The following is a 22470-nucleotide window of genomic DNA, read 5'->3' on the forward strand; positions in this document are numbered from 1 at the left end:
CATAAACAGGTTATGTACCAAAGAAATCAAAAACACTTAAAAAAGAAAGGTCCAGAAATTCATCTCTTATGCTCCTAACGGCGTGTTTCTATTGATAAAGGTAAACCAGTAAATTAAGTTTATACATATATTTAATACTCGTATTTCATAACATTTCATTTTGTAGGTTGCATTGATCTTCGGAGTAGCTGGTGCGTTAAGAAAGGACAAACTATTAGGACGAAATTAGAAACAAATAACGTTCATGACTTGGGGTTAAAGTTTCTTGTCACAATAAAAGTATCAAAAACACACACAAATAGAATATTTACCATAGTATATAACGAAGCAGATACCATTCTCAATGCGATCAAAAACTATATTTCTTTAAGACCGGCACACACACCACATAAACGATTTTTCATTTTTTATAAAAATAACAAATGTTCCACACAGCCAGTTGGCACAAATACGTTTTCCAAAATTCCGATAGTGGTGCAGACTTTTCAGCTATTAAAAGACTAGGTGGCTGGAAATCGACTGCTGTAGCAGAAGGTTATATAGATAACTCTATGCAGAAAACTCTTGGGACAAAATACCACTAAACCTTGTCAAAGTAATTCCTTAAGCACCACCGCTTCTTCTTCTATCACAGATTTTACAGAGGTCCAAGAAGACTTAAATATAAATTTGTTAAAATGCTATACAGTAGATAATCATTTATCACTACCTTCCTTTAATTCCAGTAACTGTACTATTTCGAATAATAATGTTTACAATAATAAAACTACCACCAAGGAAAATTAGACTTTGAATAAAGTCAATGAAAGCTGAAAAAATTGTTGTTTATCGTTAAGTAAATAAAAATTTAAACTACGATATCTTTATTTATGAAAAGTACGGTCGACGGAAAAGTTTTGTAACGAACTCGTGAATTGAAATGGCGATTAACAATCTCGAACATTAACGCGCTCGCTCCGCTTACGCGTTAAAATATCTCAATTGTTAATCGCCCTTATTCATACACTTGTTGGTTAAATAGCTATTAAAATGTAGCATTTTTCACTTATATATTAAGAATCAATATAAAATATAGATTTTTGACAGATTTTTAGTCAGTTAATAATTTAAAAATTATAAAAAGATATAAAAAATGAAAACAATTTAATAAATAAGTTCAAGTGCCAGTTGCAAATTTACCGTGTACGTATATTCGGCGTTAGTGCGAGTGAGACACAACATATAGTGGTGGTATCGTAACGCGTCAAGCGCGAAATGAAAAACAAAGATTTATAAAATAATTTTGAAAAATACATCAGAATCTTATACATTGAAATTTAAATTATTTTAAGTACTTTCTAACTTTTAACAAAATTGATTTTTACTGAGTTTCAGAGCTTTGAATATAGCCAATTTCTCGTTTATCAAAATTTCTCGACAACGAACAACTTTGAGACTAAGTTACTACGGACCTTTTTTGTTCAGACTTACCTAAAAATCTTTGTCCTGGGCGAAAAAGTTTTTTTTGAAATTTGTATGAAAAAACTGTTTAGCAAAATCTCGACCAAGGTGGCCGTTGGTTTCTTGCAAATTTAATATTAGGGACTAATTTTTGATAAGCTTGTGCAAAGAAACCAAGTCCGAATTTTTTTTTAACTATCTTCGTCTATGAATCCTCCGTAAAAATAATTGTGGGTCTAGTGCTTCAATCCGAAGTGGTCCGCAGGAGTTGAACACATTGCACCCAAACAGAGTCTTAGGAAAATATTTTGAATTATTTCCAATTGTTTTAGGATGTTAGGTCTGGCTGATCCATATAACGTACATTCATAATCCAAGATGGAACTAATAAATGCTTTGTAAATAGTTGTAAAAACACGATTGTGGATCTGCTCCCCACCAGGTTCTCCTTACGAATTTTAAAAAATTTATACCTTTTAAACATTTTGATTCTATACTTTGTATAAATGGTTTCCAACTAAGCTTCTTGTCAAGAAGAATTCCAAGATAAGTTATCTTATTTGATACTGGATATAAGGTACCATTTACATTTATATAATTAATATTGGGTAGATTATGTCTTGTAAAGATGGTAACACTAGATTTTTGAGGGGTTAACTAAAAACCTAATGATTCAAATTTCAAAGTAGTTAGTTGTATATCTGACGCGAGCTCAGTTATGCCTGCTTCTAATTTTTTGTAAGTGTTATAAACGACAAAATGATCAGCATACTGTAGAATATTATAATCATTTTTTTAATCGTGTATTTTTTTTGTAAAAATATTGATCAAAAAGGAATAGATAACGGGGCCCTGTGGTAAACCTGTGGATGATCGTCTGGGACCTATTACAGAATTGTTATTTGACCTTACATAAACTTTGCTTGCCAAGAACTAGAAGAAATTGAGAAAAAATATGACTTTTTTAACATGCATAAAAGAATTAGAGAATTAACAGGAATGAGAAAAACACTTCAAACTAGGCAAATAAGAGATGAAAGTGGTGCATATATAATAGATATAAACCAAAAAATGCAGAGATGGACACAATATATAGCACAACTTTTTGAAAAAAAAAGAGAGAACAGAAGCACCAAAAGAGGTTTAAGGATGATACTGGGCCTGACATTATACGATAATGAATTAAATATGCAATGAAACAAACTAAAGGTGGTAAATCTCCCGGGCCTGATGAAGTTCCTATCGAATTACTCAAAATTGTGAATAATGAATCTATTGGATCTTCTTTTGGATCTATTCAATACCATATATAGAACAGGTATAATACCGAATGACTCCAATCAACATTCATACTGCTACCCAAAAAAAGCCAATGCAAAGGAGTGCAATGAACATCGCACCATAGCCTAAATGAGTCATGTCTTGAAATTGTTTTTAAAAGTAATTCACAATAGAATACATAAGAAATTAGATGAAGGCATAAGTAATACACAAATGGGATTTAGTAAAGGACTGGGAACACGAAATACAACGTTTGCAGTAAGTGTTCTTTCAAGCAGAGATGCTTAGATATAAATCAGGAAGTATATGCCTGTTTCATTGATTTTGAGAAGGCATTTGACAGAGTGCAGCATAATCGACTTAAATTTATTAAATAAAAACATAGACAGTAGAGACATCAGAATCATATGTAACCTCTATGGGAACCAAACAGCAAAAGTGAAAGATGAAAATGAACTGACCGAGGATATCCAGACTCGCCATGGGGTCCGCCAAGGATGTGTTTTATCACGCTTGTTATTCAATTTATACAGTGAAGCCATCTCAGAATTAGCGTTTGCGGAGGTCAGTGAGGGCCTTATAGTAAACGGTGAGCCACTTAATAACATAAGATATTCTGAAGACACCGTCCTTCTGGCAGGAACACTAGAAGAACTGCAACAACTTGCTGAACAACTAAATATATATTGCAACGATTATGGACTAAAAATAAATTTGAAGAAAACCAAGTTCATGGTATTTACAAAAGCACAAAACATCAAAGTTAAGCTAGTACTAGATAATACAGCAATTGAACAAATATCTTCGTACAAATATTCCTTGGAGCATGGATCACAGAAGATACTGATCAGACAAAGGAAATAAGATTGAAAGCCGCATTGAAATTGCACGGTCAACTTTTAATAGAATGAGAAAACTTTTTTGTAATCGCGATATCAATATATCGCTCCGAATAAGATTGCTTCGATGTTATATTTTCTCTACCCTTTTGTATGGGGTTGAAGCATGGATACTTCAAAAATCCAACATTAAAAACCTAGAAGCATTCGAAATGTGGTGTTACCGACGTATTTTAAAAATATCATGGATGGATCGCAAAACAAACGAAACAAGTTCTCGAACAACTAGGAAAACAATGCGAAGTTTTAAATTCCAGAAAAATCAGGAAATTTGAATACTTGGGGCACATCATAAGAGGTGAAAAATACGAACTGCTAAGGAATATAATGCAGTGTAAAATCAAAGACAGAAGAAGCGTAGGAAGACGTAAAATCTCGTGGCTATGCAATCTTCGTGAATGGTTTAGATACAGTTCAATTGAACTATTCAGGCGCGTAACCAACAAAATTATAATTGCCAGAATGATTTCCAATCTCCGGTAGGAGCGAAACTTGAAGAAGAAGAAACTTTGCCTTGTGGTTAAAGATTGCACAAGACATTACACACTCTCGCAGGAACATCTGTCTAAAGCAATTTTTCTCTTAACATAATGATATTATTTATTTAATCAAATAAAAGCCAGATATCGAGCACAGTTTTTATTAAATCTTACCCAAGTACTTTCGCTCCTAGAGCATCTTCAGGGCCATTTCGTCAAAATTAGGCTATCCAACAATTTGGTGAATGTCTTAAACATTTTAACTAATACAATAAAACACTGAAAACTTTGTTTTCAAAACTTCCACAAAATTTATTTTAAATTCTTATCACTACAGCTGTTTCGGCTGATTGCCTTTCTCAAGTGATCTGTTTTTGGCATGGGTTTACACTTTATAGTCTCTAATGAAATAGGTTGAGGAGGGGAGAACTGTTTGTCTCAAGCTGCTCATTCAGAATTATATCTGTGTTTTTTAATTTGTTGATTTCCACCAGAGAAAAAACCCAATACCTTCTGCTCGATCACATATACAGGCAAAATATCAACAAAAATAGCCAAACACATAAAAAAGAAAGGAATAACACCAGCTTTCAGAACAAATAACAACCTAGGCAAATATATTAAAAACAACAAGAGCCAACATAAAAAACACTTACACAGTGGTGTGTACAAACTTAAATGTGGCGACTGCCCAAAAACTTACATTGGTCAAACAGGTAGAAATTTTATTAAACGAATAGCAGAACATAAAAGGGCTTTCAATAATAGAAAAACAGATTCTACATACGCACTTCACCTTCTAGATCATAATCATTCTTTTAATGACGAATTTAAAATTCTACACATTCAAAATAAAGGCCTTAAGCTATCTTTGTTAGAATGTATGGAAACAACAAATTAAAAAACACAGATATAATTCTGAATGACCAGCTTGAGACAAACAGTTCTCCCCTCCTCAACCTATTTCATTAGAGACTATAAAGTGTAAACCCATGCCAAAAACAGATCACTTGAGAAAGGCAATCAGCCGAAACAGCTGTAGTGATAAGAATTTAAAATAAATTTTGTGGAAGTTTTGAAAACAAAGTTTTCAGTGTTTTATTGTTACATAAAATGAATTTCCATCAAGTAACGGTCGAATCCATCAATTATTAACTAATACATTTATACAACACGAGACAAAGGACGAACAGTTTAAAAATTATTATAAAATTGAAAAAGCTACATATTGGGTGACAGCAGTAGAGCGAATTCTCTCTTCTGTAATTTAACTTATTTAGAACTGTTTCACCCCAGTCTGGCTTAATTTTTGATCAACCCCCATAATTTACGACTAGATGAGTAGTTCACTTTTCGTTAATGAGGACGTACAAAACAAATGTTCTATTAAATATACCTCGACTAGTTCAATTATATTTTTGATTAAAAAAACTCCGGTTCAAATATTTTTGCAGAATCATCAACGTTCAATAAAAATTCGATAAAATTAAGTAGTCACCTAATCCAACTCAACATTGTTTAAATATTTCGTGTTGCAGTAACAATTCCATGTAATTCTGGGAATGCAATTTCATGTATATATGGCGACCATATGTGACTTTTAATTACTGGGAAGCTTCGCACTTTTTTAATAATTAAAAAATATATTTGGCGAACACATTTTATTCAGATGTTTTATATATCATTTCGTTTTGTGGAATGTTTAATTACACTGAATATGGTCGGTTCAAAGTAGGTACGTACTTAAAAATATTATTTAATAGATATATCCACGAATACACTAATACCTAAGACTAAAGATTAAAGCTATATGAAAAGCCCTAAAAACATATTCAGAGAGGGATTGAAGGTATTAATTACAATAATGAGAGAGCTCAAAGACAGAAGAAACTACACTGAAAATATGTTTTTTTTGGATTTGCGGAAAAGAGTATCTACATTTAGTAGAGTAGGCTATATTCATGCACTCTTGTGTTACTGAACATTCTCTTCTTAAAAAAACTGTAGCTGTATTTTTGTTGCAAAGTTTATAGATGTCTACGTTTTTTCATTCTTGATCTTCGAAATATTTTTGTTACAAAAAAAATTTCACGATAATTTTCGTTGTTAAAAATATCCTCTGGATTCAAATTTTACGGGTATAGGTGTTGAAAGTTGATATTGTTTCGTTGTAAATTTTATTTTGTAGTTTATAAACTTCAATTACAATGTACGTCTTCTGCGGTATTCCAAAGAGCTGCAAAATAGAGTATGTCAACATATCACATATTTTTAATATGACTTTTTTTATACAAAGTACACCTTTTTTGGTTTTTTATTTCACTCATTTCGTTGATCAAGTTTTGCCAAGGTGTAAACATTTGAAAAAATTATTGTGGTAAAATTTGTGAAAGCGTGCTTTATAATGAATTGTAATTTAATTTCTGAGTTAAACTGTGCAAGAATTATCGCTTTAGTTAAAGAAGACCATTCAGAGCGACTCGTGGCGGAAAGAGTGGATGTTTCTCAGAATAATGGAATAGGTTGCTGGAGACAATTTCGATAAAGAATAGAGCTTGCTCTGGTAAACCCCGAGTTACCAATGAGCAACAGGATAGATATATCAGAACTTCCATTCGAAGAAATTCTTTTGTCTGTACCAGCCCTCCAAAGAGACTTAGGGCATACAAAAGCAGTCAGAGTATCGTTGGCTACAATAAGAAGAAGAATTTTAGAGTTAGGTTAGGTTAGGTCGTCGACTAATAAGAGTTCCTCAGCTACAACCTAGGCAGGCTTTGTACCGCCTCCAGTGAGCTCAAGAACACATAACAGCTCCCTCAATAGTTTTTAAATTTTGTGCTTTGTTCAGGCGAGACCAGAATCTGTTTAAATAGCGATAGTCCACGAATTCGCGTTTAGCGGGAGCCAACAAGAGCTGCACAGCCATACTTCCTTTCGCTGGTGGCAGTGTTATGTTTTGCGTAGGTATTATGGCAAATGGACGCACGGAATTGGTGGTTATTGACGGGACTCATGTACATCACACGGATTTTAGAACCTCATGTGGGATTGTGGCGAGGAGCTGTGGGTGTAAATGTTGTATTTATGGATGATATCTCCCGCTCACATAGGATTCAAGAGGTTAATGACTATCTTGAGACAGAATGTATTCGTCGTTTGGAGTGGCCTGCGATGTCTCCAGACATAAACCCCATTAAAAATGTATGGGATGTACTCTCCAGAGCTGTTCATACTCGAAGGAATCCCTCTAGAACCTATCTTGAACTTACAATTGCCTGTAGAGAAGAATCTGCTACAGGAAATGATTGAAGGATTTATTAGAAGTATTAAAACTCAAGTCCAAGCTTGCATCGATGCCCGTGGTGGAAATACATAATATTAAAATTGTTAAATACATTTTAATAAAAAATAAATTTTTTAGTTTTTAATTTTTTATTCGTTAAAAAAACAGTATCTCTTTTAAAACAAGAAATATCTGTCAATGTTATGATATTTTTTAAATGATCTATGATAGTAGGATAGTAAGCCAAAGCACACAAACATTATTACAACCTCCTCCTCTGTAGTTTTAGACCCGACTGTATGAAAAGGTAAAATTTGCAGCCTGGGTTGTGTGTTTATCGGCCCCATCATTGGTATTTTAGGCCTGTATCTGGGTACCATATAGTTAAAAGTGATCATCCTTACGGTATGGCCTGATCTAGTCAATACGTAGCTTGGGTTTTCTCGCAGTCTGATTACCGAAAACGAAGTATGGATATTTAGGTACAACTATTAACTGTTCAAAGAGACACCGATCTGACAATTCGTTAAACTTCAGAGACTTCGATGGACTGATCATGTAGTGAGAATGGAGGCCAAAAGATTGCCAAAAAGACCCCTAGACAGTAAAATGCAGGACTCAAGACCAAAAGGAAGGCTACAGAAAAGGTGGAAGGATGAAGTGGCAGCTGAAGCGCAAAATTTGCTAGATGTGAGAACCTAAAGAAGATCGGCGAGAGACCGGCAAGGTTTAGAGGCATACTTTGGAGGAGGCTAAGGCTCTATTTGGGATGTAGCACCATTGAAGAGAGAGAGTAACACTCCCATGTATGGGAGAAATGTAGAAATGTATAGAGATCTAGTAGACAGTCCAGAGTTGCTATTGTTGTGTCTATTAAAGTCCCTGTAATTCAAGGCATTCAAGGCAAAAGATCAGGGCAAAAGTACAGGGCAAAAGATCAGTAGGAAGACGCCAGAACTAGTGGCTGAAAGACCTAAGGAGATGGTACGATCGCTCATCCGCAGAAATCTTTCGCGCAGCAGTTTCCAAAACTACAATTGCCATTTGGATCGCCAACCGTCGAAAGGAGAAGGCGCCATGAGAAGAAGGCATGCAAGTCACTTTGTGCTAAGTTGCAACTTGCTTATTTTGAAGATCGCACTTTTTCCTGCACCTTTGGCCAAAATTTACATCTTTAAAGAAATGGTCTTCTGTGTACTATTAGATAGGGTTATTCGGAAGCTATGTTCTTGTGACATTTTAATAATATTTACTATCTTTAATGAGAATTATTCACAATTTCAATTCAAAGTACTTTTATTTTGATTTCCACTTTGAAAATCATTCTCAAATCTAGCTAATGTATCTAACAGAGGTATATATCTAGCAAATAGAGCATTTTATTGATTAAAGAAACGTTTAACATCAAACATAGTCACAGAAAGAACGGAAATATTGATATACTCTTATCTTCTCTTATCAAGTCCTCACTTACGCGTCAGAACCGTGGACGATGACAAAAAGCGATGAAGAGCGTGTATGCTATTTTGAATGTAAAATCCTTAAGTTTAAGTAGTTTTTTAAAGTAATTGGTTTAAAACTTAATTGCTAAAACAAACATATCTCCAGTTTAGTAGCAACGTAGCTACCTCGATTTTATAATTAAATGGAAAATACTGTTGAGCCAGCAAGAAACCGCCTTAGTCAAACACCACACTCATAATAAATTCATTTCAAAATTTCAAACTTCCCAAACATCTCTCTCAAAGCAAATTCCGGCATACCGCAGTATCGCTCGAGCCGACTCTGTCTGCTTTGTACGCGAATCGCCCTCGAGTGAGATTGACGTCCGCTAGAGGGCGCTACCAGTTTTGAAAGTCTGAAAGAGACATCTGAAATATGCATACTATCCTTCCTCGCTTTTACACTTTCAGCGCGGGGTTACTTCCCTTTTGGAATTTTAATGATTTTTTAAATAAATAATTCGTCTAGTGACAAAAGTTCGTTGACAGCGAACCTGGAATAATATGCGAAAGTAAATTAATGGACGTGTTCTAATTGGTGTACAAAATTTTGCTACGCCAAATAACGGAAATGAAAGATGGCGTTGTTGGAATTTTAAAATTTTGTGTTTTATTTAAAGTTTCATAAAATTTGGGAATAAAAATGAATTTCGCTTATTCATCTAGATTGTTATTAATTTTTTAAATACAATTGGAATATGAAGTATACGTAATTATATATTATCTAGTATAATGCTAGGTTTTTTTTCATTTGAAAGTTTACACCCAAAAATGCATTTATATGTTTTTTGTATTTTACAAAATTCTAAGGAAAAAATGCAGTTTTCGAGTTCCTTTTCGATAATTCCTTTAATCCTTTAGTAGAAGTGATAAAATACTTATCAAAAATAAGTACCTGCTTGTAAGCAACACTTTGTAATTGATAATTTTATTGTACTGTATGAGGTGCAACATAACTCAAGTGAGAAAGAAAACCTTTGTTACTGGTCGATAATGAAAAGTTTTGAAAAGCTAGATCTCACATTCAAAGTAATGATTTGAAATTTCATTGTTTATTGAAAACCGAGTAACACTGTTTTGTGAATTTATTATTTGTTCATTTGATCAATACATTATATGGTGTAGATAAATAAATTTTGATTGCCTGTAATTAGTTTTACTATACACCAAACAAATGGTGATGGCCCAAAAGCTATTTTGTAAATAGTAATCTTTCTATTTGTAAATACAAATCTACAATTAATTAGTTTGTAGTTTGTATTATAGATTATTACATACTTGTTTCAATTAAATCAGTCAAATGTAGAATATGTTTCTGATTTTATAATTTTTATTTAAACTTAAACATTGATTTACTCCCGATCACCATTTTGTGACTTATCATTATATAACAATAAGCCCTTCAATTGAACATAATATCAGTCGTATAATGACCAAGTCGCAGCAAAGCGTGGCTGGGTCAGTTTTTTTTTATAAAAATATTGAAATTTCTGGTAAAAATATGAAATTTATGCCAAATATGCCAGATACACAAAAAATGCATTCTGCATATATTCCGGTCTCTACTGATAATGTTTTAACTAATTTTATTCTGTTGCAGACAGTAGGGCGACACAATAAGATTACGCTCTTTTCGGCAGATTTTCATTGATTTTACAAATATACTCTGTGCGAACAACACTAAAACCGAAGTACTAAGCCCGACTAACATTTTAAGAATTTTTAGTGGTTGTTACATAACTTTTATTACACCATAAACTTTTAAAACAACAGTCCACAAACTGCTCTTGCAGTTTACAGCGTAAAAACACGATGTACTTTTACATTTTATTCAGTTGTCTACCAAAAAATTTGTGCATGTAAGGAAAACTGATATTATGGATATCTGCGTGGATATATAAAACAAGAATTTGTTCTAAAACTACTTAATGGTCAGTCTTTTAATATATACTATAATTAAACTGATCTATTAACTTTATTATGTGACATTAGAAGTAGTTTATTCAACTTCCATTTCGTCTTAATTTATGAAAAATTTTAACAAACTTGAGTTTTTAAATATTTATTAGGATTAGTTTAGTTTATTACTATTACATAATTAGCATTAGACTTTAGATAGCAGTATTTGGGAGACACGTTCTAAGAACGCCTTTTTTAGATATTTTATTACAAAAGACATTATCTAGAAGTTGTGGTTAGCAGGAATTAATATTAATCACTTTGTTTTCCCCATTAATGACATAAAGTCTCTCGTTTAACCATGATAAATTCTTACAGTAAGTACTTATAATATTTTATCCCAGTGCACTACCAATATATAATAGAAGATTACACTACAGTATGCTCTATAGATATACAATAGAGGGCGATAATTTGAAAACGTTCCAACGTTAATATTTTAAGTCCTGTTAATACTATGAAAAAACCAGAAAAACACGTCAATTTTGTTTTCAGTGATTTTTAGCACTTAGGTTCGGCTTCTAGCAAGGCGATCTTACTCATACAATTTTAACCCGGAAATACACACTGAAATTGAGAGCGACGATAAGATAGGTAGACCTCTTGAAGACCAAGATGATGTTTTGGAGAACGATGATCACGACTCTAATTCAGAGCAATCAGAAGGAGAAGAGCTACCAAGGAGCAGAAACATAGTGACTCAATCTTCTGGTGTAATTGGACAAGCCAGAGAAGCAAAAACCATTATTGATGCTTGGCAATTGTTTTTTCCAGACTCCGTCATCAGCGAAATATTTGAACACACAAATATATTCTACAGCTAGAAAAAGAGATGCCACCAATACAAAAATGGAAGAAATTAAAGCACTTAATAATCTTCTATATTTTGCTGGAGTCTTGCGGTCATCACACCTACATTTAAGAGGTCTGTGGGCACAAGACGGAACCGGCGTAGAGATTTTTCGACTTACAATGGGAATTAATCGATTTCAATTTTTGTTGCGATCGCTTCGCTTTGACGATCTTGATGATAGAGAGGAACGGGAAGAGTACGATAAGCTATCTCCTATAAGAGAATTTTTTGATGGATTTGCGATGCAAAGTCAAGTATGCTCTAAGTGAATTTGTAACAATTGATGAAATGTTTAAGTCAGTTCTCGGTAAATGTGGATTTCGGCAATATATACCGAATAAACCTACAAAGTATGGAATCAAAATATTAGGGCTCGTTGATTCCACGTCATATTACACCTATAATCTAGAGGTGTATGTTGGGACTCAAACAGATGGGCCCTATTCTGGAACTGGAAGCAATGTAACTTTCGATAATTGGTTTACGTCGATAACTTTAGCCTTAGATTTGCTAAAAAACACACAAACTAACTATTACGGGCCAAATACTAGATAAATACTTAATCCACTTAATCTTGGGAGTGAACTAGTATACTATCCTCGCAACGAATTGGTATATAATAAAAAGAGTTTTTTAACCTCATCGTATATTCTGTTATTTAAGGGTTGGAAAGGCATCGATTCATTGCCAAATCATTTTAACTGAAAGAAGCCTTAATAAAATACTTTTCATTTGCTTTAAAATTATAAATCTATTTTCCCATTACTCTGTAATGCCGATTCTACTTATTTTAAAATTATTATTTTTTACAAATTATTTCACCATCCAATATCTGCGATTATAGTATAATAGAAATTAGTAGACAGGCAGTTAAAATTGTAAGAACTTATGAATAATTATGAAGCATAATATCAAATGAAAAAAATTATTTTAGACATAGCTCGAACAAAAGAATCAAACAATTTATAGTATGCAATATGTATAAAATCATTGAATGGATTGATGAAAATATTACAGGGATAACAATGTAAGAGAAAAAGATGTTAGAATAATAACTGAATTAGAAAATATAATAAGTAATAAAGTCACAGACAAATAAAACAGAAATAAAGTAACTTAAATTGTTTGTACATATTGTAGGGTGGGATGAAAATAAGTAACGGAAAAAAGGGATAGATGGTAGAAAAAAAGACAAAAAAAGAAAAGAAAGATCAATAAAATTTGGGAAAATAAAATAACTGAATGTCAAACGAAATAAAAAAAATACAAGAAGTTAAACTAATAAAGCAGAATAAAGGGGTTAAGATCTAAAATAGATAAATCCGACAATAAGGACATGTGAAAAAAAAAAAAGAAAAAGTTGATCGTCTGGCAGCCAAAAATCAAATTAAGTTATCCGTTTAAGATTTTACATAAATACTTATTTTAAGTCAAACTTATGTTTTTTTTACAAATCTTCCAAAAATCAAAAGTTTCTCAAAAATATTGAATTTGAGGTGACACTTTTGATTATAAAATTGTAATTTTATTTTTAACTTGTTTTCCTAAAACATCCTTTTATACCCTGCAAGGCCACTTGAAAACCGAGTTCTTTATCATCAAGTAAACCAAATAATTCAGTTGAGTGGGAGTATGTCTGTAGAATCTTGTGGGATTGAATTACAAAGACTAAAATAAGTTGTTAATAATAACAAAAGAGTAATTTTGTCATAGTATCAGATATCCAGTTACTTATAGGTACTTTATAGAATTTAATCCTTCAGAGAAATAACATATGGCACAGATATTGGAAAAAAAGCATACAAAGAAAATAAATATTATCATTTGCAATGACTAATAATGTACTGATAATAATAAAGTGGTAGTATAGAACCAAAATCAGCAATCTCCATATTTTCCCCAAATTAAGTTGTTGCTGCCATCTACATCTTTGTGTGTGTTTATCTCTACAACTTCACAAAATATTGTGTAGCAAAATCCTCAATATCTTATGCATATTTATGGTCCAAAAATAGGTTTAGTAGCAAAAACAGTAATTGCAACACCGACAATCTCAGTTTTGACCGATCACAGCGTATTACATGCTTCAGCCTTTGACGAAAAAGATTTTGTTAGAAGAATTAGTGCGTATTTATTAAATTTATCGCTTAAGAGTTAAATAGTTTTGGGTGTATTATCTTCTGTAGTATTAAATTTAAAATGGAGACTGCATCTATTCCAGTTACACCAACAAGAGCCCGTAAGAAAATTCTACAAAAACCAAAATGGTAAAGGAATATTGCTAAAAAAACTGCGGTAAGTCATTTTTTTAACTGTTTTTGGTAGGTTACTTATTTTGGCGCGTTTATCTAATACTGTAAGTAGAAAATAAATATATGAAATAAATATTTTAGATGAAACAATATTTTTGCAGGCTTTTTATTATTATTTGTTTCGGGGCCCAAAAATGTGTGTTCAACAGATAAGGTTGAGACACGTTTAGTAAAGTTTCCATTTACTTAATATAAAAATAATTAAGAATATTATATTTATGTAATATTTAACTGGAAACAACAAAAAATAGTTACAGCTATATTTTTTGTTTTTTACAGATATGCATCGGTGGGACTTCCAGATTTCCCTAAATGCAACCATAATGCGAGATCTTATCGATGAGCTGGCTTAAAAATGGCAGATATTGCTGATATTGCTCATTTTTTACTAGATTTTGTAAAGTTACACCTTGTAAAAGAAGACGACCAAAAAATGACGGTCATGCCCCTAAAACATCCACAGTTAAATGTTTCCTTAGAGAGCAAAATGGTATTTTGCTTCCCGTTTGTCAAGCAACATTTTTAAATATTTTGCATATCAAGAAAAGTAGATTTCAAGGCGTAATGAAAAATTATCTTATGACGGGTCAATCACCAACGGAAAAAAGAGGAGGGGACCGAATCAGCTTTAAGTTTGAAAGTAGAAAAGAGTCAGTGGTAAATTTTATTAAAAAATTCAAATGTTGAAGGTCACTACACAAGCGCAACAACTATTAGGCGATATCTTTCATCTGAGTTGAATATAAGAAAAATGAAAAGGATAGAAAAATGAAAAAATGAAAAGGATAAAAAAAGAGGTAACACAATCTTAAAGTTAAAGATTATTATTTTCGAAATATTTTTAACAAATGTTTAAACTCGGTGTTTGAAGTTGAAACAAATAATGCGCATAAAAAGAAAGACCTATTTATCAACAAACGCGTTTTTAAACTAAGAGCAAAGGCCTTTTATTTACTACTACGAGAGACTCAAGAATATTTAATTACAATAAGCGTCGAAAAATCAAGTACTGCCAAAAATCCCGGGTCAAAACGCTTACTATAACCGACAGTTGTATATTTATAACATTTGCTTTGTACAAGGATCGCAAAAAAAATATGAAAAACCAAAGAAAAAACTTTCATGTATACATGGACCGAAAATGAGTTTCATAAAGGATCCAGTGAGGTAAGTTTCGCTTTATTTCATCGACTTAATGAAATTATTTATTCAAATTTTAAGATTGGTCTCCGATGGATGCGGTGGTCAAAATAAAAATTGCACTATAGTCGCCACATGCCCTAGATAGTTTTTGGATGCCCCACAAAATTTACTTCTATTGAACTTATATACCCAGGTCACTCATTTCTTCTTAGCGATCTCGTTTTTGGCAGAATCGAACAAGTGTTGAAGAAAATAGAAGTTATTACCAGGCCAGAGCAATACAATGAGGTATTCAGTCAATTTGGAAAAGTAATTCGTATGGGAAAAGATTTTGCCTCTTTAAGCTTTTAACTATTAAACGTATTATTTTAACCAAGGCTAAAAATTGGTTAAACGTTTTGATACGGGGAGAGCCGCACTATTGAAGCGATATTGGAAAACCAAAAAGTGTTTGTAAGGCTGGAAAAGATATCAGGATAATTAGTGCTGATATTATTGAATTGGATGCTATTAAAGTTAACTGCTAATTAAGAGTGGAAAAACATAGAAAATCTTGAGTTTTACCATAACACTTTAAACACGAACAATGATATGCTAGAAAACATTATTGATTCTGAAGAAAATGAAGGAGATATTGAAAATAGCTTCTGATGAAATTTCAACTTTCGTTGTTTAAAACTTTTTTGTTCCATAAATATTTGTTTTGAGATTTTTTCAATAAAAATTTAGTTTCACGGAAGATATGTGTTTTTTTGCATTCACATAATGTTTTTTCTGTTGCAAAATCGGCAATCTTCAAGTGTTTGAAGCAAAACCAGAAATATCCAAACTTAAATTGTTAATTACTTAAAATTTAATGAAATAATTAGGTTAATTTTGTGAATAACTAAAGCCAATGTACAAATAAATATAAATCACAAAAAAATAAAACTTTAATAAAACGCTAAAATTTTATTAAAAAATTCTGTTTCCTGAAAAATTTGTCAAGGTTGAGATTGTTGATTTTACTTTTAGCCCCCTCAATGATCTTCACCAATACATGCGAATCATAAATATGCTGTCAATGACCACCCGATGATTTTTGTCCTAAAGTTTACTTCAGTTAATCAAAGTCAACTTAAAAGCTCATCTCAAATATTGAAATTTTAATATTTTTACAAATAATTGTATAGTTATTGCAATTATCAGATAAAATCAGTATTTATCTCTAATTTACTACGTTTTTCATGGTCGAGATGTGCTAAGTGATATATGGCAGTAGTCATTTTACGCTAGTTAACCATATTAGTATATCTAAACATAGATATAGGATCCATAGTGTGCAGTTGTCTATTGTATGCTCCGTGTACCATGTAAATGCTTAACATAATGATAAGAATTTATGAGGTGTAGTTGTTTACCATTCATTTTCATTTATCCTACTCATTAATTAATCCTAATATTGTTTAAATAAAAAAATTAGTTTTGGATTTTCTTGACACATCTAACGATTTATAACTTCTTTGGAAAATGTCCTAACCAACAATATTCGATGGTATTATGTTAAAATCTTAAATATCGTAATTTCGGTTGAATTTGGCTCACCAGGGTGATTTTGGCTCATTTTGAGAGCAAGATATTTTAGTAACTAGGACGTTTGTACAATATATTATCAAGTAAATTTCATCATACCGCACCATCAGTACCATATGAACTGTAGGAAAATTTTAATAAATTACGGTAATACTTGGTATATTAAGAAAAAAACGAATTTCTAGATCAAGAAATCTCTGAACAAGCGACCATTGCTGCAGCTAGCTCTAGTGAATTGCCTAAACATAAGATGGTAAAAAAACGAAACGTTTCAATAAAATACAAGAGTTTTCTATTCGAGTTGGAGACTTCGTATCCGACTATTTGGACAGCTTTTCAGGAAAATTCGATGGATTTGTAAGAGGTAGTAATAACTGTTACGGTTGGGTACAAGTAATGGTACTGGGTGAAAGAAGTTTATGTCAATGGCCCGAAGTCGCCGTAAGAAAATTCTACCAACAAATTTTATTTAAAAATCTTTTATAATTAATTAAATACCTTTTATAAAGGATTTTTAAAAAAAAATTTTGTGATACATGGTATACAGCCCTACAGGAACTTAGTTTCCTTGTGGATTTTAAAATCCTACCACTTGGGTAATATTGATTTTATAGAGCAATTGAAACTTGAAGATAACCGATATTTCTTTCCAGATTTAAAAAAAAGCTTGTAAATCGTTTTATTGTTCATTTTTTGTTAAAAAATTTTGTTTTTTGTGAACTTAGGGCCCTAAGTAGAGTTTCATCTAAGTTTAGTTTTTTTTGTTTGAAATTTAAATAAATATTTTTAATACTTAACAAAATGTTTGTTTCCGATTCATCTTGTAGGTTGACTTTAACCCAAACAATAATAATCACAGAGAATAAATGTAAAATGTAGCTTGAGACAAAGTCGCCCGACACTAGCAAGTGATTTTGCATACCACTTATTAATTTTTTTTTATAATAAAGTAAGCGCTTCTTTGTGTTTTAGTGTAACTTTTGTAAAAAAGTAGTCAAAAACTCAAATACAAATAAATAAACATACTTTTATATATTCAGAATACTGAAATCTACGTTGAAAGTGAGTCAAAGCGTAAGTCTTCTAAAATAGCATAAGCTATTATTTGTGCTTAAAATATACCATACTTAAATATGAACAAATATTTAACTATTTTATGTATGATTTTGATGTCACAGCAAAAAGGATGCAGATAAGATGAAGCATTCCACAACTTATCAATTTGAAATTTGCGAAGTAGGCGTTGCATTAAATTCATATTGCTATTCATTTTATGTTTAATTTACATTTAAAAGTATTTAATCCGCAAATAACAAAATTGTTTAAGAATGGGTCGCCGAAGTACGATTAGTAAAATAAATTTAATTATCACCCACCATAGAAATGAATATAGCCATAGAGACATATCCAAAATGGTAAATAAATGTTCATCAAGAGTTTAGCACATTATTGAACGTTACCGAAATGAAAATAGAGTTGAAAACAAATCAAGGTTAGCTCCAAATAAGATTTTAACCGAACGTAAGGAAAGATGGATTGTCAGAGAAATAGCAAATAATCCTACAAAAAGTACACCAAAATTGCGAGATGATGTGAAAAGATAATGTATCCCCAAAACAATTAGACGGATATAACGAAAAAATAACCTACATGGTCAAACTGCTAGAAATAAACCTTTTATTGGTCAAAGAAATATGCGTATTAGATTGGTATTCACTAGGGAGCATATTAACAAAGATTTAAACTTTTGGAATTCAGTGCTAATGAAAGAAATCAAAATAAACTTGTTTGGGTCCGATGGAAAAATATCGGTGTAAAGAAAGTCGAATGAAGAACTAAAGTTAAAAAATATGAAAGCTACGGTAAAGGACGGTGGTGGTGGAGTGATGATGTGGGGGTGTATGCCATCTGCAGTAGTAGGTAACATGCATTTCATTGAAGGAAATATAAACCAGTACATGTATTTGGAGATACTATGCCAGGATCTCGCCGCTAGTGCTTAAAAATTAGGTATCAGTAACAATTACCAGTTTTATCAGGACAACGATCCAAAACACACGTCATATCGGGTTCGTATTTGGTTGCTTCTTAAAATGTCATTAATGCCACAATGTCATATGGTTGTCATTAAAAAATAAAGCAAATAGTACCCCGCTATCAAATAGAAATGAATTGAAAGTAAAACTTACTGATTGATGCTTGGGACACAATTTGCCCAGAGTATAGGTACTAGAAAGTTTGTCGAATCAACGCCTAAAAGACGTTGTAGTTGTAGACAACTACAGGCTGTAATTAATAATGAAATGAAGGAGGATTTACAAAACAGCAATTTTTCAATGCGTCTAGTTTGTTTTCTTTATTTATTTTCTTGTTTTAAAGTTTGCATCATTTTAGCTGTGACATCAAAATCATTACACAATATTTATTGTTATTTAAGTATGGTATATTTAAAACCCAAAAAATAGCTTATGCTATTTTAGAAGATTTATAGTAATTTAATTTTATTACATAATTTTTTTCTAATAAAAATATTGAACAGTTCACACTACTTTTATTGAGTAGCGACTGCATCATTTAATCTATGAGCCATTAAGCTACTTGTTTAGTTAAAAATTTTTATTAAATATTATGAACTTGGCACATAAAATCTCGTTGGAGATATTTGGTTTTTTTCTAAATATTTTGATATTTTACTAAGTCTTGATATTTTTTTGTAGAAATGGTTTTATGAAAGATGTGGCTTAGATTATGTTAAGTATATTAACATAAATAACGTAGATATTAAGTGACAATCTCAAAAATAAGGAGCGAAAACTCCGAAAAACCATTTGGAATAAGCAAAATATGAAGGAAAAATTTTACTATTTTTTGATGGTCGAAACTTTTAAAAGGAAAAAAATTATTTGATAAACCGAATGAGTGCATTAAGTGTGTTCTTCGAACATAAACTTATACCTGATCACAACTGAAAAGAAAATGAGGGCTTTAATTGCAGAAAAAAAGTATCACATGCCTTAAAACATTGAAAACTTATTTTATGGTCCTAAGGAATATTTAGAAAAGGCCAATTACAGCTAAAAGTTGGGCAAACGAAACACCTAGATCAAATTCCTCTGTATTAAATCTGTAATATGGATTACAAGTAACTATATGCAATGAAAACGATAAAAGATAATGATTTACGACTTAAAAGCTTCAAAGAAAAAAAAATTGGGGGATAAAAAATATTTTATAAAAGCTTTAGGAGAAAAAATAGTGGTGATGAGAAGTAACTAAATATTAATGGGGCCGATGAAATGCAAACGATATGAATACAGCAACCGGATTACACTGAAATCCTACAAAAACTAGTGTATTGATATTTTCGAAAACAAAATTAAAAGAAAATACGGTCAGAGTGTTAAAAGAACCCTAGTGGATTATAAAAAGATTCAGTTAGAAAAAAATCTTAAGGATAATGAAAAAATAACACGAAAATCCGTTAAAAATAAAGCATTAAGATTTACACAATTTCAGTTCAGCAGTGAAAGGTGATGAATTAATTTTTGAAAATCAATAGTTCAAAATATCCGAAACTTTTAAAAAATCGTATGGTTTAAAAACAGATTTAGTTGGAAGAACGTCTTAAAAAAGGTAGAAATATAACTCGATAAAGCTGTTAAAAATAAAGTGATATGGGAGTACTTTGGTACTACGTTCAGCAAATGATTATTACAGCAAAATTAAATACGCCCAAAATATCGAAATTTTAATAAAAAAAAGTCAAGTCTGTTTTACGAAAATTTAGTTTCTCAGGACATTTTAAGTTTGTTTTTAGCTTTAGAGTAGATTTTTTTAAAAAAGTGATCATTAAAAAACAAATAAAAAGGTCATTATGTACTTACACATTGCGAAGGAAACCGTATCCATGTTTAAAACGTGTAATCCAATGAAAAAATCCGTGAAATAATCACTCCATAAATCACTCAAAACAATTAAACCATTACAAAAACAAACATTTTAATAAGTACTGCCACTAATCTTCTTAGCGCATTCGCTCAAATCCTTCGGCACTGCACAGATCCCTCGATTCGGTCTAATCTTCGCATAAATCACCATTTAATTAGGGAGAAAAAAGTAAACACTTTAAAAGTCTAGCCAGAATCCAGAAAACTTTAATGTATTCCTCTTAACAGAATTAAAATCCTTAAAACACTCGGCACTTTAGCAACTCAAATGCAAATCGTCGCGGGAAAACAGTCACAACGCGAAAGTTTTCTTTTTGTCTTTTAAAGAACACACCTCTTTTTTCCAGTTTTTAAAACACAAAGATATTCCAATCATCAGAGGGGAGAATTAGTAAAAAATTAAAAAAGCGATTCCGCATCTGCACACCCCACAAAACCAGATCTCCGCTCTCTGCGATTGTCTCTAAAACGGATACTACACAAACTACCTGCCACGACAAGGGCTTAGAACGCACTGTCTGCTTCTTGGAGCCTTCACGTGCAGTCTGCAGAGCGGCTGGAACCGATCGTACACGACTGAGCTTCGTGCTACCATCACCTGTTATGTTTATCGGGTCTTCGCTGCTAGAGACAACCGGTGGATCGGCCGAAAAGGTGTAACATCAAGAAAAAAAAAGGGTAAGCAATAGAATGAGTGTGGTGTGTTAGTTGTGGTTATACATACAGGTGCTACTCAAGAACGACATCAATAAGACGGTGAAGAATGCAATGGATGAATGTGAATTGAATGAAGTGGTTGATCTCTTTGGGTCAGGTGCGTGAGATAGTTTGAACACTTGTTTGGGAATTGATGTTTGATTTGGAACAAAATTATTTCATAATAAAAGAAATACAAGACGTTCTTAATTTTACGAGTATTTCGTTCATTAAAATTATGATTTAGTATATGTAGGTACATTAAAAGAAGTATTAAAATTAATTAAACTTCAAAATAAGCGTTTTAAACTTGCTCAAAAGCTCCTACATCGCTGTACATGAATTTATATTGTTGACAGTTAAGTGATTTGGTTACCAAATCTTTGTTTAATTACTCGTGTTCTATGATAAGGATATTTTAATTGCTATAAAGGTGAAGATGAGTAAAAAAACTTACAATGCACTAGAAACTTGCTTTGTAAAATTGTATAAAAATTTTTAATAAAATTTTAAAATTATGCAAAATGGATTTATCAATTTTCAGAACGTTTTTGATTCTATCAGATCATCATCAGTAAAAAAAGTCTAGAAAGTAATTGGAATTAGCCACATAATGAGGTCAGATGACCCCTAAATTACATAATTCGAGTAACAAACATTATAATAATTATTAACCGTTAAGTACTAACACATCTTAAATCAATGGCGTAAACACTAACTAACCGCCTGACAGACGGGTTTAACATTTTTTTTGTTAAATATTTTAATGCAAAAAAATATTGCAATTACTTACTAAACGTAAGTATTAGTTATCTAAAAAACACAGTAATTAATATAGTTTATCTGTCTTCTATGCAATATTTGTTAAAAGCTCTCTGAAAAAAAAAAAAAAAACACGGATCTGTAAAGGAATGAGTGGTCGTGAATAAAATGAAGGAGTTTATGTGTTTCATTGAGTTTTTTATGTTCAATATCCAAATAAAGGGAATTTTCATCTGGTAAATCTCCCTGAATCTATTTCCGTGGTAGGAGAGTTACACTTTTTACACGAATCTCGGTAGATGCCACTTAAATATCTTGAATTTCTTCATTTTGTGTCTCTAT

At 31.7% G+C, this 22470-nt stretch overlaps 1 protein-coding gene across 2 annotated transcripts in view; it reads right to left on the bottom strand.

Annotated features, from left to right (window-relative positions):
• sns (nephrin adhesion molecule sticks and stones) overlaps positions 1–21252 on the bottom strand; it is a 403489-nt gene extending 382237 nt beyond the window's left edge. Inside the window, exon 1 of one of the 2 annotated variants that reach the window (XM_072543325.1) lies at positions 20608–21252. In XM_072543325.1, the coding sequence (XP_072399426.1) occupies positions 20608–20632 (25 nt within the window). In that variant the 5' untranslated portion in view covers positions 20633–21252. The remainder of the gene's footprint in view (positions 1–20607) is intronic. The other variant, XM_072543324.1, reaches the window with a different exon arrangement.
• Positions 21253–22470: the final 1218 nt, after the last annotated feature.

Source organism: Diabrotica undecimpunctata, chromosome 9 (assembly GCF_040954645.1).
Source record: "Diabrotica undecimpunctata isolate CICGRU chromosome 9, icDiaUnde3, whole genome shotgun sequence".
In the NCBI taxonomy this organism is placed as follows: Eukaryota; Metazoa; Arthropoda; class Insecta; order Coleoptera; family Chrysomelidae; genus Diabrotica; species Diabrotica undecimpunctata.